Source organism: Protomyctophum bolini, assembly GCF_963924005.1.
Source record: "Protomyctophum bolini genome assembly, chromosome: 5".
Classification (NCBI taxonomy): domain Eukaryota; kingdom Metazoa; phylum Chordata; class Actinopteri; order Myctophiformes; family Myctophidae; genus Protomyctophum; species Protomyctophum bolini.
The window spans coordinates 26,083,252-26,102,020 of record NC_137866.1 but is presented as its reverse complement, the minus strand read 5'-3'; the positions used below and the strand labels follow the sequence as shown (position 1 = coordinate 26,102,020).

General features: G+C 40.6%; 1 protein-coding gene across 1 annotated transcript in view; it reads left to right on the top strand.

Annotated features, from left to right (window-relative positions):
- The first annotated feature begins 203 nt into the window (after positions 1 to 203).
- LOC308315446 (guanine nucleotide-binding protein G(s) subunit alpha) overlaps positions 204 to 18,769 on the top strand; it is a 42,486-nt gene continuing 23,920 nt past the window's right edge. The window contains exons 1-4 of the mRNA XM_080763419.1: positions 204 to 1,696; positions 9,290 to 9,362; positions 17,136 to 17,190; positions 17,728 to 17,847. Of these exons, the coding sequence (XP_080619545.1) occupies positions 1,558 to 1,696; positions 9,290 to 9,362; positions 17,136 to 17,190; positions 17,728 to 17,847 (387 nt within the window). The 5' untranslated portion in view covers positions 204 to 1,557. The remainder of the gene's footprint in view (positions 1,697 to 9,289; positions 9,363 to 17,135; positions 17,191 to 17,727; positions 17,848 to 18,769) is intronic.

Below are 18,769 nucleotides of genomic sequence, written 5' to 3'. Positions count from 1 at the left end.
ACCAAGTAAGCCAAGGTATGGTCCGAGCCGTCCGAGCCCCGGCCTCGCCAGCTACATAGAATAGATTATAGATCAGATCACACATCGTAGGGTTGGCGTACCAGTGGACCACCCCCTCCCAAATAGTCGAGTCGAGTCGAGGGTCCCCAATCTGTCGTTTTCTTTGAAGAGGGCGCCGTTTTCTCCGCAAAATATGGCCATGCTGACGTTCTGTTCTGTGTAATCATGTGATGAAACGCTCTCTCCCTCTCGGTCCTTCCCATGAGCGTTGTAGGCTATGCTATGCCCCACCCCGTCTCTTCAACGCTGTCTGTCTCAATATACTATTCCCGGAGAGAAAAAGAAAAGGGGGAAAATAATACCTTGAAGAATTGATGATTCCTATCTTGAACCTTCCACGACCAGCCCGGGAGGAAGCGGCCTTCTTCGCGGTGGAATGTGCTGTTACAACCTGTGTCCTATTTGTGAATGTAAATGCACATGTAGTCACAGCCTGCTGCCATTCGGATTCCAGAGGAATATAAAACTGAGCCTGCTAGCGGGGCTTTACTCGCAAGAAACGTGGGAAAATTCGAAGGATTTTCACATCGCTGTCGTGTTTAGACGGATCGGAACCGACCCAGGAATGAGTGGGGGACTATCGGTGCGCAATTCGGAGCCTTGGTGTTGGTGATGTCAAGAGAGGATACACGTTCGGCAACAAAAAGCGAGGGCAGAGAAGGCCTTTTGGAAGGGGGAAAAGCCAGGAACAGCCATCACAAATAAGGAAGAAAATCGGCAAACGGAATTATTCTGGGAACCATACTAAAAACCACAGGCAAATTAGAGATATTTGGGTTGTTTGATGTATAGAAAAAAGGAGTTGAATGAAGACGGAAGCGACGAAAAATATTACACATGTAGTTGGTTTAAGTGCAAATACTTTTCTTTCTGCTGCCCGTCTTTGCGCGAACAAAAGAGAGACTTCAGGGAAATACGTAGAAAATAGAAGCGTTTATTGGGGAAATGCTTGTTACAAAACGTGCCAAAAAGATACGTGCCATTGTACAGGCGAGTTTTTCTGACATGCCGAGTTTGGGTCCCTGTCACGGGCAACAGTGAGACGCAAGACCCGGGCCGCGCATTGGAGATGCAAAATAGGCTGTTTGTGCTCCCTCCAATTGGAAGCCAAAGAGGTAAAATCCTCTTTTAGCCATTAAATTGTTGATTACAATTCGTATCGGTATCAAATACTGCATGGGAAGAAGGAAAAAGCCGAACAGAAATTCAGCAAACTGAGAAGGCGGCCTCGGTGTCGTCATCAACAGTATCCTGCCCTTTTTTTCTGACAGCAAGATCTACTGAAAATACGCGTTATGTTCACATAATTTATAACGCGGAGATAGTCTTACGGAACGGACAGTATTTTGATCAAACGACAAACGTCAAACTGTGTAGATGTCGTTGATATTGCTCCCGAATTCGCGGGCCAAACGAGGGATCTAGAATAGTTTTGTTTATTTATTTATTTTTTTCCACGTCCCCCCTCCCCTGGACCCCTTTTTTTCTTGCGGGAAGATGGGTTGTTTGGGCAACAGTAAGACCGAAGACCAGAGAAATGAGGAGAAAGCACAAAGAGAAGCAAACAAAAAGATAGAGAAGCAACTACAAAAAGACAAACAGATATACAGAGCAACGCACAGGCTACTACTTTTAGGTAAGTTAAGAGTTATTTTTCTTTCTTTTTTTCCTTTTTTTCACAGGAGGCAAGGCCTCTCACTCTCCACACCACAGCTCCGTTCTCCTGCACTACATTCAGTTGTTACGTGCAACATTTTAACATTGCCAATGCTAAAGGCTACAAGGTGGCACTATCCTGATTTCTGACATGTTGCTGTGAACTGACAGTCAGTCAGCTGCACACCAAAACAAGCTAGAAGACATGGCAAATTCCGGCTAAACAGAAACAACGTTGCGTAATTTTCATTTTGTATAATGTGTTTTCCACATTGCTTTTATTCCACCACACACACACACACACACACACACACACACACACTCTGATCTCTCTCTGTCTTAACCCATTAAATGTCTATAAGACTCAACATGTGGTTGCTGTGTGTGTGTATAAATGAGACACCGTGGGCCTTAAGAAAGAGTATGATAGTTAAACTTTACCCACTGTCTTCTATTATGGACAATACTGCCCTCATATTGCCTTGGGTTATCATGCCCAAGAAGTCACAATGTACTTTCTGAAAATCATAATATTTGATTAGAGAAATGCCTGAGACCTGGCCTATTGAATGACAAGCCAGTATTTATGCTTGGCAGGAAGTTGTGATGACTTTAGGAAAGTAGAAGGACAAAACTCGCCTGAAAACAAAAAAGCAAAGATGTCTGCCATAAAGTTAAGCTTTCTGTTATATAATTTGACAGTTTTAACTTTGCCATTCAACTTTGGACCTAGCCATCTGTAATTTGTGATTTTGTATGTTTTGGGGAGATATGTTTGAACCACTAACAATTCCACAACAAGGATGATCACCAGTAACCTACTAAAAGTCTTATCAGTTTAATAACAGTGATGGTCCTCTGTTGACAGTGATGACTGTCAATTGGTGTACTATATAAGTACAATGAATCAAATTTAGATTATTTTTTTATGGTTAGTAAGAAAGCATGATCCCCTTTAGTTAATTGTAGCATTTCACACTTTGGATCCTCTAATATAATTCAGATGTATTGAATATGGAGCTTAGATAATAATGTTTCCAAAATGGATATGTAGTTAGGACATAAACTCTTACAATTTATTCGTGGTTGGTACCTCACTGAGACAGTGTTGTAGACCCACAGGACTAGATCACTGCACAAATGTGGTTCACACTAGAGTATGTTCTGATGGGATCACTCACAGACAACTTCAGTAGAAATATAAAGTTTTGTTTAATATACTGGGGCAGTGGGGCCTCACTTCTGTCCCAGTTGAGAACTGGTTAAGAACAACTGGACTAGATGGATGTTCCTTTCAGTTAATTGTTGATCATTTATCCTACGCCTTTTACAAACTATCTTGCGACCCATATTGACATAGAAAATTGCCCTTTATTTCTATTTTGTCCATTCTTTGTGTTTCTGAAATTCCCATAATAGATTTTGTGGACAAGCATTAGCCTGGCATGCCCATATGGTTTAAGGCTGCCATCAACCTGATTCATGGTTTATTAAGTCAATATCGCTATTTTGCTGTAAACACAGCAAACGGGGCCAATGGCACAGTCACAGCCACTGATGGTAATGGCCAAACTCCAGGAAGTAAGGGTTACAGTTTTCACATTCATGGATTGTACCCCAGTTACATCACTGGGGTAAACTTTTAAGCATAAATTCGGCGGCAAGATATATGCCTACTATCTGGAGAGCCATTAAAGCTAAAAGCCACACTATGTAGCTAATATTATTAATACATACTGTATGTTATTTATGTATATACCACAATATATATTATGTAACTTACAGTGGTTGTATTTGGTCTCCCTGCGCGTCTATTGAGACATTTGTATCTTCTGGTCTGGTGTGACCACTGGTACTGGTGGTACTGTCTGAGCAATCTGACAGGCTCTATTAGCTCAGTAGTTTAAAAAATAAACTTTGCACGGCGACCCAGGTTCGAATCCCGGGGTATGACATTTGACATAATTAGTTACGTATGACATTTTTTCCACAATAATCTGAAGACTCACCTCTTCAGACTCTACATTCACCCCCCAGCACTTCACTCTCCCTGTACCCTTTCCTGCCACCTCCTGCTCGATTGACGATAGTGGCTGACCAAGATATGACTACCATGCAGACATACCGTGGTCATTCATGCTCATGTTTTCTTAGCAACTAATTTAGCATGTTGCTTAATCAGACAATAGGTCAAAATGTACCTGTCCTGGTATCCTATAGTTTCCTATTATTATTTTGATAGTATATTGTTTAAACTGATGCTAGGGGCTCTTGGTTTACTTGTGTATACTGTATCTCTGCATTCTATGCGAATTGTACATTTCTCTGGATAAGAGCATCTACTAGATTCATAAATGGTTGACATGAAAGTGTAGCTTTAAAGTTTAAAGTAGCTTTATAGTTACTAAACTTAGCCTTGTAGTCTTTATTATACATTTGTATTTTACCAATGTACTTTAAACAGTGAAATTGGCTTCAAACAGTAAAAGTGTCAATCATAGCCTTTATAAAAGCTTTGGTATCTCACACTCATGAACATGTTCCTAATTAGATTCCATGACTTTACTCTTAATATTCTGTGACATATTGTGCCAATTCTATGACCATTCAGGTCAGTGTCTATATCAAAATGGTATGTCTTTCTAGGTGATTAGTGTCCTAGTTTTTTTATTTTTTATTTGATTGTTTTTTCTGCATTGTCTCACAAGATAATCTCTTGTGCAATCAGGAAATATGCTATATATTGGGTTTCATTCAAAGGTGGTCAATACCAGTAGCCAAGCTGGATATGAAACACTGCACTATTTTAAGGATCACTTCACCACTTTTCAACCTATCTTCATATAATTGGTCCTCACTAATGTTCATGATAAAATGGCACAATTCTTTCTACTCGGTCTGTGTCTCATAGGAGGGCTGTGGGCAGTTCATCATCGATGGGGAATCCAAGCTACAGTAATATAAATTGCGGGCTTTCTATTCCTGAAAAGTTGCAATGTGTTAATGGAAGCCATCGCTATCACGATAATACAAATCTAAATATTATTTTAAACAAATCTTGTTTAAAAAAAAGAATCTGCCTAACGGTGAAGTCACTGGTGGATGAGTTTCTGAAGTGCCCACAGCCCTCCTATGAGACACAGACTGAGTAGGAACATTTGTGGTATTTTATCATGAACATTACTGAGGACAAATTATATGAAGATAGGTTGAAAAGTGGTGAAGTGGTCCTTTAAGGGTATTTATTTGGCAACTGAAAATCACGTTCTTTCAATGATGGTGTTACTAGAGAGAGGAGTTTTGACCAAGCAATAATAATAATTTGGTCCCCAGTCCCCACTCCTTGGGGTGTTTTTGTCACTGTATATTTCCACATACCGGTATGTGAAATTTGTCCTGCATTTTACTTATCCTAGCACTAGAGGAACAGCTATATGGGTTAATTTAGGGCACTTGGAACACATTGCATAGGCCTTGAATCGAACCTGGGACCTTTGGCTTCCTAGGCGGGCTTTAACAATTCAGCTATGGCTGCCCCCAAGCAACAGCACCAAAGGGTACGTTTATTTATTATATGTAAAATGCCCGAGCGAACCGAGTAGACCTGTGCGCTACTCAGCACTGATCAGGATGAGCGAACCGCATTAACACTTATGGTGCCTGGGATTTTCTTCAGAATAAAGACGCTATAGTGCCAAGCAGATGAGGGAGATTTTACTCTGAAAACCCCTGCCTTCCATTCTCCCCCCCCAAAACCGGGAGGTGAAATGTTCCATTACTACATCGCCTGCGTAAAACTGATCCCTCTTTAAAAGCGTTAATATTCTAACCGAGATGCATGATGAAGTCAGAAATTAGGACAGAACATCGCCGTTATGATCAATCTGCACAGAGGCAGCGTAGATTCAGAGAAAATAAGTACGTTTGTCGGCCAGTAATCTAGGAAGTGAATGGCTGCATGCACTGCAAAACTGGTCCGGGAGTGCTGAGCAAAGCGTTGCCTATCAATGGCCGCTGTCAAAAAATGGATAAAGACCTTAAGACGTCCCAGGCATCCCACGGATTCATTTGATAGGAAGTGTGGACAATGGACATCATAGGTATCTATAAGTGTTAATCAGTAATACAATAGAGCATTGAAGTCCCGACATCACTCCTTCATACAGAACTGTGTTCCAAAAATAACAAACAAACCACCCCAGCGATTTTGTCAAGTATGTCATTTATTGCGAATTTGGAATTGTGTCTTTCCCGTCAGTGTGTTGGTCGGGCACGTGACATCATCAGGGATGGAGCATGTGACATCACGTGACACCATCCCTGATGTCATCAATATTAAGCCCATATATGGAGATCCCTGATGTCATCAATATCGGCCAGCAACTCGACACCTGACCTCAAACACTTAGATCTCCGTATATGGAGCTGAACTGTTCTGATATTCCATTGATCCTTCCCCATCCATCCTTCCTTTTCGGTGTGTCCCTTTTGACTGATACCTATCTATTTAAACTCTAGACGGGCCTGCCCCAAAGTTATTAGTGCAGCCACGCCCGGCAGCTTGGGAAAACTAATTTATCAAATTAAGATCTTACCCCCCTTGCCAAAGCACCAGCGCTCGCCCACCAGTCTGCTGTCACCCAGGCGGATGCATGCACGCGACGTCGCCCTTTAGGGCGAGGCCGCTTCTAGCCCTCAGGCGTCTAAGCTTACTGGTGATATTGAGTTACATTTGAGTTGACAACGTCTGTGTTTGGAGAAAGAAAACAAATCTTCACCTATACATTAGTACTTTTTCACTGTCAGCTGATGCTTCATAAGAATAACATCATCCGGCTCAGTGACGTAGAGTCTGTGGGGGCCGGGCGGCACGGTTGAATACAATAAAATCACACCCGTGTGACATGAGAGGCACTCTTTTCATTATACATCCTCATACATCATCTCATGAACAACTGAATTTATGTGATTGGTTGGTTAAATCTACGTCATATTTGGCGGACATTTGACGTAATTTCTCCTTTCATTTTCAATGGCAAATATTGAGACGTGTGAGGACAAAAGTTGTATAGGTGGGGCTAGTGCCCCTCAACAATCCAACACAAAAAAAAACGTGACCCATGTGGATGGCGCCCTGTCTAACGGCAGTGATGTCGGACTTCTGTGCTCTAGCAGTAACTGATGAATTCTCTATACATCAGAGGCTGAGTTATACTTTTTAAGCATTATCAAGGGCAAATACAAGGTGCGTTCTGCTGGTGCGGATGGTTTAAAAAGTACATCTGGGCCTCGTGGGCCGTTTAAAATTCAGACTTCTGCTGATTATTTAGTGATCTAGGATTGGGTAACTGCAGCGCAACTAGGCGGCAGGCCCTTGGAAATTAAGCCACACTGTGCAATGTGAATGACTGTAGGAAAACCTTCACTGTGCCTTCATTAAATTATTTGTACTGTATATTGTATGAATGAAGCCTTTGCCACAAAACTAAAGAACGGTTTCTATTTACTGTTCAGTGCTCGGATCCAGTCTAAAGCCCGCCTGCTATATCCGGTGATTTCCACACACATATATGCGAAGATCGAGACCATTTCCACATCCGCTCTAGAGGCCAACGGCGTCTACCAGACGACTGGAGATTAGCTTCCATGCTAGTCGCTCTGGACATCTTTTTCTTTCCCATTTACAGCTTCAAAGACACTGGTGTAAATATGAAAAACAAAACGCACAGATAAACAGATTGTCTTCAACAATGTATTTATTGATTTTCCTTTTTCCGCACAAATGACAATACAAATGACAAAACAACAATGAACAATGCAAGACAATTACTCATATAAAGAAAGCAAAACAACAATAACCAAAAAAATAAAAACAACAGCACTACTCCCAGATAAACAGATTGAAGAATATTTCATGGTTGGTCAGTCAGAGATGTCGGAGATCGAAAATAATCAACATAGAGTTAAAACATCATGAGCATAAGTAACACAATAAAAGTCTAGGACTTATTTCCATTGTGGTCCTCTTGCACACAATACATTTTTTCAAGACAAACAAGATGGCGGATTGGATCTCAGCAGAGGCTATTGTTTCAGTAGGAGGATGAGTGAAGAGGAGACAAAATAATGGATATAATAATATATATGGCGATATTGTGATTTTTGCTTTGGCAATGTAAACGTATGTTTTCTCATGGCATAAAGCCGTTTGAATTGAATTGATTGCTCAGTAGCCTCCCCAATCCCCATTGTATCATACATTGGGAGCAAATTAAATGCCCTGTTCAGGTGTCTCAGAATTGTCTAAAAACACAAATCGGTCACATTGAAGTGTTTCAAGACTCGTGGAGGCATTAACCAATTAATCCCCGGCCTCTTTTGTCTGGTACTGAAGACCGTCGGCACATCATTGAAATTATAAAACATTGGGCGGTTGCCACGGCCACTAATAGAATATGAATTTTCCACCAAATTCAACAGATATTCGAGATTAGAATATTTATTTCCCAACTCTACTGCATTCCCATGGGTTATTTTTTGGGGTTATTTTTTTCTTTGTTCTCAAGCTATGTGGGGAAAGCAGAGACGGATACACACAGATTCTGTACATTTATAGAATAGATTATGGTGGCTTAAGTCGCTCTTGTCTTCATGCTCTATCTATTCTTGTACTCTGTCTCTGCACTTAACAACTTTGTGGGGGGGGGGGGGTAGAGTACATAAGTAATGAGTTGCTTACTGTCTGTAACTTGTCTGTGGACTCATTCAGTAAAAATGAAAACAGACATTGTATCACATCTGAGAGAGGGGGAGAGAGAGAGAGAGACTAAATAACCATGCAGACGAATGGAGTAGAGGGACCGACATTTGCTTTGGTGTTTTTGTTTTTACGTTTCAAGCATGATTTATACTTGAGGTGACACACAGACATGGGTACACTCACCCAGGTGACACACAGACATGGGTACACTCACCCAGGTGACACACAGACATGGGTACACTCACCCAGGTGACACACAGACATGGGTACACTAACCCAGGTGACACACAGACATGGGTACACTAACCCAGGTGACACACAGACATGGGTACACTCACCCAGGTGACACACAGACATGGGTACACTCACCCAGGTGACACACAGACATGGGTACACTCACCCAGGTGACACACAGACATGGGTACACTCACCCAGGTGAACAAGGAAAGGTATTGCAGATACAGTAGATACCGGCTGTCTTTAGACCGTTGTTTATTCTTGAGCTTATCAATGAAGTCAAACTTGGACTATAGTTGTATCGGCAAGTAGGCAACATCTCTGATATTTTTACAGGCATCTTACGATTCTTACCTCATCCCAACATACCTTTGTATGTGGTCATATTCTCAAGGACTCACTCCTCACATGTGTCTGTTGCTGTCCTACAGACACAAACCACGTGAGACGATTTTACATTACATTGGTTATGTTACAGTAAATTAGATGAATGGGGTGGGCAGCATAACCTCAACCAGGAATTTGAGTAGTTCTGTTCTAATTCTCTCTCTCTCTCTCTCTCTCTCTCTCTCTCAGGAGCTGGAGAGTCAGGAAAGAGCACCATAGTCAAACAGATGAGGATTCTGCATGTCAACGGATTCAATGCAGAGTAAGTATGCAAAGTATTGCAATCAGGTGTGTCTCCCACCGATTTAACACCAGTAAGCCTTGCCAAGCCATGTGGCAACCTATGTCTCCTGTTTCTGGTGTGCGTGAGAAACATCCCACAGTCATGATGTACAAATACAGTAAGTACACCCCTGAACATGATGCCAGTACTGTATGTCGCAGAGATCTACGCCCAATCCCTTCCCTCCCGGCCTCCCTTGATGCTGAGTGCCAAGCAGGGAGGCAGAGGCATTGGGTCCCATTTTTATAGTCTTTGGTGTGACCCAGAATCAAACCCCAACCTCCCAATCTTAGGGCAGATATTCTAACCACATGGCCACTGAGCAGGTCAATTAATACCAAGGAGGTTGTGTTGGATTTAGGGATTTTGCAATGCTATCTTGGCCTATTTGCACAACCCATACTAGACTGGTACATATAGTCCTGTATCTATCATATCTCCTCTACAGTACTCTTTTGCTGTCCTCTTGCTCTCTCTCTCTCTCTCTCTTGCTCTCTCTCTCTCTCTCTCTCTCTCTCTCTATCTATCTATCTATCTATCTATCTATCTATCTATCTATCTATCTATCTATCTATCTATCTATCTATCTATCTATCTATCTATCTATCTATCTATCTATCTATCTATCTATCTATCTATCTATCTATCTATCTATCTATCTATCTATCTATCTATCTATCTATCTATCTATCTATCTATCTACCTGACACGGTAATTCATGCAGATTTGACTTGGGAGTCGGGACAAGTGAAGTGCTGGGCCAAATAGTATTCACAAACAGTAACATAAAGTATTAGAAGATTATTTTAGGTAGGTTTGTCTGCTGCCACTGTCACCAGACATATCGATATATATATATAGGCCGAGATCTCATTCAAGGTATTCATCTCACTTGGTAACTGCTCAGTGGAAAAAAAGTTTCAACTGGCTCTCAAAATATGTTTGCCATGTTTTAATTTACAGTATCCTTGTGTAGCAAACGACCCCGCCTCAACCACCCATCTCCAGGAAGATTCAAATTTATACCAGGAATTATACACTCTTACTTAACTGTAGGATGCTACATGCTTTTGTTTAACCCATTCTGTACGGGAGTCGGGAACCCCTTTTGGTGTTTTAACCATTATTTGAAACTTTATCTATTGAAAAATAGCAGATCTACAAGCTCATAGCGCGGCACCGAGTGCCTATGAACTTGTAGGTCTGCTATTTTTGAAGAATCGTGAAAATGTGCCTGAAATTTCATTTTTTAACTCAAATCTTTGCTCCCTGGAACAACATATTTTCAGATGGGGGTCGGTGGCATATTACGTATAATGTTTGGGGTCCCTGACATGAAATATTGAGAACCACTGATATAGAAACATGAGGTTTTTAAATTTCGACCTCGGGCCTAAATGGGTTAAGCAGGGTTTCCCAACCTGGGGGTCACTCTGGGCTTGTAGTCCAACATCTTTCATTGATCTGCAACTGTGCCCATACATTGTTAATAATAATGGACATATTTCTTATGGCTCGTGTGGGTGTGGGTATGGGTGGTGTGTCTGTGTCTGTCTGTCTATGCACGTCTTTGTTTCTGCGTCTGTGTGCTTCTTTGTCTGTTTGTGTTTAGTGGATATGATTCAAACGGAAGCATCTTGGTTAGACTAGAACATCGGCACCTAAGGCATACAGTGGCGTGTGACACAGCTCGTGACTTCTGCTTGTGTGTGGAGTGTTTCTTCAGAACGGGGAACCCCTTTTGGTGTTTTAAGCATTATGTTTACTTTAGCCGTTTAAAAATTCCAGATCTACAAGCTCATAGCCCAGCACCGAGTGCCGCACTACAAGCTCGTAGATCTGTTATTTTTGAATAATCGTGAAAATGTGGCGCAAATCTTTGAATACATTCTTTCACAGTCAACTTTGTTTTTACTTAAATACAGTATATTAGCTTCTGGAGGGGTCCCTGGAAAACATATTTTCAGATGGGGGGTCCGCAGCCAAATACAGATAATTCTGGGGGTCCTTGACTTGAAAGAAGTTGATATGGGAGTGTGTGCTAGTACTGTATGTGTAAGATAGTGTCTGATGATCTGATCCCTTCATTAGAGGGACAGGTGCTCAAAATTCAGAAGGGGCCCAAAAGTTGAACAACATTTTAAAACATCATACACCAAAATATAACATAACCTGTTGAATTATATATAAAACTTATTCAAAGTCAAGCAGAATGTATCATGGATATTCTTTAATTATTATTAGTTATTCTAATAGTCTGGACTAGTCCTTCCCCATTCGAAGATATGAACGGGGTGCATACTTAGGTGCTATTTACACGAGGATGGTGTTCATATAAAACGTCAAAATAAAGTATCGTTTGCTGCTGTCATTTAGACGAGAACCGTGTTCTCAGGAGGTGAAAACGCAACAAAGTGAAACCACCTTCCAGAGTGGAAATCTTTGAGAACGCCGTTTTATCCCTTCTCCGTGTAAACAGGCAAAACGGTGAATCCGCAAAACTTATGACACCATGGCTCACGTTGGCTCACAGCGCATATGTTTATTACATGCATGATGGTGAATGTAAAACCATGATGTAAATAAAAATCCTTGTGATAGGCGGCAGCCGCGGCAGCAGCGTTTATGTAGCCTAATGTATTATAAAATATATAACCATCCCGTGGTGCGCTTTGCCTGCATGCTCTGACAGGAGCAGTGTTGCGCGGCAGAGTATTTAAAATAAATTATTTGCACATTAAAACTAGAAATTAAGCATTTAAATGATGCTATAAGACACACATTATGTTTCTGTGTTATTGAATTACTTATTTTTACACAGAAATATAATGTGTGTCTTTACAATAACTGTAATGTAATAATAATACTAATAATGTAATGTAATAATTATTTAATTAACAACACTTTTATTTTGAAAGCAACCGAATGTCTTAAATTTGCTAGCTCTCAAACAGGAAGTTCTAGATTTGCCAAAAAGACGGAGCCGTGTTGCACAGGCTTGTGTGAAGAGGTTCTTCTTCTTGTACGTGGGTGACTGGTCTATTTGGCAGCCCGTTATCGCCACCTATCGACCTGGCATATATATGCATGCACTTTGTAGCGTGTTCATTCAAGTGTGCGTTCTCGTGTAAATGGTCCAAAAAAATGAGAACGCAACGGGACTTTGACGTGTTATATGGAGATGGTCGCCGTCTAAAAAAGGCCTTAATTTAGACTAGTCATTGGTTAGACATGGGTTGGGTACAGGCTTTAGTTTCGACATACTATTGATCCGAAACCTCAATCCCTAACTTAACCATAACCGCAAGCACAGGAGCAGCGCATGTCGGTCGGACCATCGCATTTTCGCATCGCATGTCCCCGCGCTTCGGACCTTTGGTGTGTCGGAAAAGCGTGCGCACCCCCATGGGTTAAGGTTAGGTTTAGGTGTGCTGCCCCGTGGGAGGTTAGGGTTAGGGTGAGGGTTTGAGATAGGTTGTAGTTGTAGGACTAATGGCTGGTCTAACCAATGACTAGCCTAAACCAAGTACTGTCTAAACTAAGTACTGCACCCGATATGAACACCAAATTAGTAGAGTGTGGGTGATGCGCTTTAATAGATCTCATTATTGATGCATGTATTTTGAGGCAGGTAAACAATGTCTTTCTCTCTCTCTCGCTAATAAGCGGTGTTCAATTTGGTAAGGTGAAAAAAATGCTTCTTGAAGCCCTACATAAGCTGTGCAAATTCAGATCAATTTGTTAAGCCAATGAGGATCAGCTGGGTTATGACAGAAAGACAGACCGATGTGTCTTCCTTTTTATAGGAAGATAGTAGAGTGTAGTGACAGGAAATAGGAAGAGTGACATCCAGCAATGGTCATCGTGCTCGGGAATCGAACCCACGACTTGTGTGTGTGCGTGAATCAAAAATCAAGGACTTATTTGTCACTAAATGCATTTGAACGTTATAGCTCCCACTGTATGAAACAATACTGAGATGAATCGTGCGTCAATGTTAAGTGCATAAATATTGTGTTGTCATGTAATGTTTATATGTAAGGGCTCAGACCACACATGGGCATACACACACAGGACTCGGGACCAAGATGCACTGAGAAGGCACACACACAACTTTGTAATGACCCATGTGATTTTTAATGACTATCAGGTTGAAAATGTAAACGGGGCCTTCTCATTCTCCTTCCTAACACAATAAACAAGAGGGTGAATCTGAATGCTGGACCTCTCTTTTTCTCTCTCCGTCTCGGTGTCTGGGTCTCTCCTTTTCTCCTTGTCTCTCACTAGTGGGGGCTATTCTCCGTCCTCCAGCATGGACTTTTCCTCACTCTCTCTCTCTCCACCAAATCTTTCTAGAAGGCTCTCTATCTACTGTAGTGTGCTTGCTGTCTCCTTCAGCTTCTCGTAGTTGAAGGTTGTCACACTGAAGTATTTTAGAGCTGGTCCAATGGAGGAGGTTTTAGATCCCAAACCAATGTGGATGGCTGTGATTGTTCCTTTTAATGATGATGAATGTTGATTTGTTTTTTAAATGTATTATGATGAGTTTTGTTAAAGACAGCAGACTGTCCTCTCCCTTTCATATTTTTATGGCATGGCTTTGCAGGAGGCTAGCTGTTGGGTACAGTTCAAACGAATACAAAAACTAAGACTTGTTTACATCGGAGTCCTCCATTTTCCATTCATTTAAAAGACATACAAATATACACTATTATGACATCATCATATATACAGTTAAAGAAAGTAAAAATCACAGTTCTCAAGAGGTAGGATGCTTTTCCGGATTGAAACGGGGCAGCAAGGTGCATGACAATTTTTTTTTGGCTTTGTTTTTCATTCTTACAACTCTTTCTAAAAAATAGAACAAATCTATGTTAGCCTGTGCTGAACTATTGCTACTGCCATTTAGCTATGTACTGTATGAGTTAACCAGTACACCATTCACGCTGTTGGCTGTATATTGTAATCTGGGAACTAAACACTTTTCTTGAATCATTGAGACAGTTCATTTCATTTTTAGACTAGTCCTTGTGTAGTCCGACTCCGTAGTTAACACAGTAAATATGGAAATCATAGAAATATTATCCATTGTGTTGAAATCTCATATTTGTGCATTTATCAGTACATTATTGTTTGTCTGAATGCTGAGACATAGTATATCTGTGAAAGACCAGTATTGGCCAACCACCGTGTGTGTGTGTGTGTGTGTGTGTGTGTGTGTGTGTGTGTGTGTGTGTGTGTGCACGTGCACGAGGGAGCGTCATGCAGATGTACTATAACTGCACTATCATTTTAGCATTCATAAACAAAACTACATCAGCTGTCTAGCTCTATTGTGTGTTCTATCAGACTGGGCATTCTTGTTTTTACATTATGCTGACCAGCAGTATAGTTTACTCAACTGCAGTGTTTCCGAGTCCAAACCAGTGGTTTAAACGGTTCTAAAGATTCTAATGCACTTTATATATTAATTAACAATCTGAAAGTGCAATACAAGACCATAGTTTACTAGAGGAATACTGTTATTTAATACAGTGTGTTCTTTCTTCATCGACATGGCAAACTTCAGATCACTCAGTCAAAAAAAATAACTACTGGTCTAGGTGTGGCTCAGGAGGTAGAGCAGGACGACCAATGATCCATGGGTCGGCGGTTCGAAACACGGCTCCTCCTGTCTACATGTCGAAGTGTCTTTGGGCAAGACACTGAACCCCACTTTGCCTCCAGTGGTTGCTACCATTGGTGTGTGAATGTGGGAACTTCTGGGAAAATGCAATTCATTATTATTATAGGTGTTACATAAATCCCATTTTCATCACTTTTACAAAACCTGTAAACGGTGAGTGATGGCCTATCCTCAGCTCAATGTAAAATTATATATTAACTGCTATTACTTTAGAAATGTTTCTGCCACACAGACACCAAATATGTTGTATAAACACTTATCATTTAGTTGAAAGATCATTTTCTGCACATGGCATGTCGGTGAAGGTCTGTTTACACTTCCCGAATCAAAAGCTAGTTCTGTGTATTGTGCTGTATTTTACTCTCACGTGCCATCAATCAACACATGGATGGAACTCACTTCTCGTACAAAAACTGAAACCGTAAAGTCCATTTATAAGATGAGGTAAAAAACTAAATGTGTCAATTTGGTAATTTTATTGGACAAAAAGCAGCGAAGGGAAGTAGACCATTACAAAATAAAATAAAACATCTCAGCACTTTAAACATGAGATAAACGACTGTATCTCCTAACTCTATATATTTAGCTCTCCTAAGCAATACTTCTTTAGAATAGGATATGATACAATCTAAAGCTTATCGTCCATGCGTGGAAATGTGCCTATTTGTGGTTGCTGGAACATTGCAGCTGGCAGTTTAGCAAGAGTATAAAATAAAATAAAACAAAGTCTCTGGTACACTGTAAAATTGTGAGTGTTAAGTAAAGTTTTAACCCATTTAGACTTGAGGATGATTCTACAAAATGTCTTCTAAATCATGATTTTCTGAAAAAGCTATGTTCCTAAGGACCCCCAAAAATATATGTAATTGGCCGCAGACCCCCATGATGCCCATCTGAAAATACGTAGTTCCAGGGACCCCCCCAGAAGCAAAGATTTGAGTTTACAACGTTTGCTCTGAAAGAATATATGCACACATTTTCACGGTTTCTTTTAAAAATAGCAGATCTACAAGCTCGTAGCACGGCACTCGGTGCCACGCTATGAGCTTGTAGATCTGCTATTTGTCAATGGCTAAAGTATACCAATAGGCTTAAAACATGCAAAAGGGGTTCCCGTCCTGAATGGGTTAAGCAAATGGAACCATACAAATGTATGGTTCTCTTGAGTTACAAATGGATAGATAAATTTCTGTGTAGAACGTCCAGTACTATGACCACAGAATTTAATCATAGAAATAGAAAAGTATTGGTACTATTTTTACCAGCTGTGACAACAACTTGGCTGGAATTGTTATCACCTTGTTATAATAATAATAATAATGATTTATATAGCGCTTTTCTAAGTACTCAAAGTTGCTATTCATTGGGGTGGTTGAAGAAAAGTTAGAGTTGTGTAAACCTTCTGCTGGTTTGTGAGGGTGCATTTTACCGGTAATTGAATCTAGAGATTGATATGCTAAAAATAATCAAGCGTCTTTATGGCAGTGGAAGCGGAACCAAATGCAAAATCACCTTTTATTTAGTATAATCTATCTCATCTGTGTTAAGCGTCTTATGTTTTGCTCAGTGTGTTACAAAATACACAGAACTCGGTATGCAATGTGTGCATCTGTACATGTTTTGGCCATTACAACTGTTTGTGCTTTGGTAATGATTCAATTCAACCCTGGTTCCCAGGAGACCCCTTGTACTGATGGTTTTGTATCCTACCGGGAAGTTAATTGCATTCACCTGGCCTACTGGGTCCCTAATTAGACAGCTACTGTAACATGACATGGGTGGTGAATACAATCTTCTCCCTGGTGGGATGTGAAACGATGCGCTTTTTGAATAACCTGATTATCCAAAATATTTGATCGTCACTTCGCTCAATCATTTCCCAGAAGTCCTCTGGTGGGCTATTTGAATGCATTATACAGAAAGACAGAACTCGGTTCAACTGTGATTTTTGGTGATTAGAAGTCATTAAATGCATTTATGACGGAGCTGTTGTCACCACTCTGGTTCTGCTGTATTAATGCCATATTGTGAACGTTACTGAGCATCTGTTTGTGTCTCTTTGTCAGGGAGAAGAAGCAAAAAATTCACGACATCAAGAATAATATTAAAGAGGCCATAGAGGTGAGTGACTGGCAACTAGATTAAGGGTTAATTGATAGACTATAATTTTTTCTTGGTGTCTGATGGAAACCTTGCATGTCAACAAGGTTCCTTTTTTATTCATTTCTTTAAAATAAAATAGTGAAAATAGCTGCTCTATAAGCTCACAAGTTATCGGCTATTTTCACTACGTTTGTGTGACACTCTTGTATGACAAAGCACAGCATTCATTTATGGAAAAACATAAAAAGTTGAATTATGTTAATTTTGTTGACTAAGACTATGGTTTTTAATATTTAGTCGACTAAGACTAAACTAAGACTAAACCATTTCAGTAGACAAAATGACTAACAAAAGGTCTTAATCAAAAAATTAAATATTTTCTGGCTAAATTAACATTGCATTAAGACTAAGACTAAAATACTTTTGATGGAGATGGAGACTAGATGGAGATTCATTTTTCTGCCCGACGGTGTGCTTGTGTGTCTCTCTTATATGAATGTGTGTGTGTTCTTGCGCGCGCGTGTGTGTGTGTGTGTGTGTGTGTGTGTTGATCAGACCATCATTACGGCTATGAGTACACTCACCCCACCAGTGCAGTTGGCCTGCCCTGACAACCAGTATCGGATTGAATATGTCCTCAACCTTGTCAACCAGAAAGACTTTGAGTTCCCATCGGTGAGTACACACACACACACACACACACACACACACACACACACACACACACTCACTCACTCACTCACACACACACACACACACACACACAGTGACACACTAGCAGTAGTATTACCAGAAAAATAAGTAATAACACGCTTGAGTATAATGTAATAACACATAAGTAATTGTGTGTAGTGGTAGTGGTAGTAGTGATAGCAACATTTAGTAGTAACAGTAGTGATAGTAAGATGTAACAATAGTAGTACAATGGCAAAAGACAAGTACAGTAGAAGTAAAAATAGCAGCACTGTAGTGGTAGTAGTAAGACATTGTATTTCTCAATACTTTTTTATTGAGACATTTTATTGCATGTCCTTCCCCATCTCATTCTCCCAGTCACCAAAAATGTAATCTAAATTATAGTAGTCGACGTAGCAGGCTGCAGCAGTAGGTGTTGTCAGCAATAGTCTTTGAAATCTATCCTTTCAATGTAGCAGAAAGTCCCATCGTCCCAGGTCTTAACCCATGACAATGGTAGAGAGGTGAGGTTTGAGGTATACTAATGACCTGCTATACTCTGGCTCTAGGGTTAGGCTGAGGGATTTATTTGGCTCCCTGTGGAGTGTTCTCATTAATCAAATAATTGACTTAACAAACTATGAGGTCGGAGTGCCTCTGTTCATTTACAGTTACCGCTTTGGCTGCTTGAATTCTCACTTTGTTCACTCATTTCCAACTTTACACAGAAGTTGTTTATAGTATACAGTGGAAGGTGTTTCTCTTTTAACCCATTCTGACCGGGAACCCGTTTTGGTGTTAGCATCATGTTATGATTTAGCTATTGAAAAATAGCAGATCTACAAGCTCGTAGCGCGCCACCGAGTGGCGCGCTACGAGCTTGTAGGTCTGCTATTTTTGAAAAATCGAAGAACGACTGACA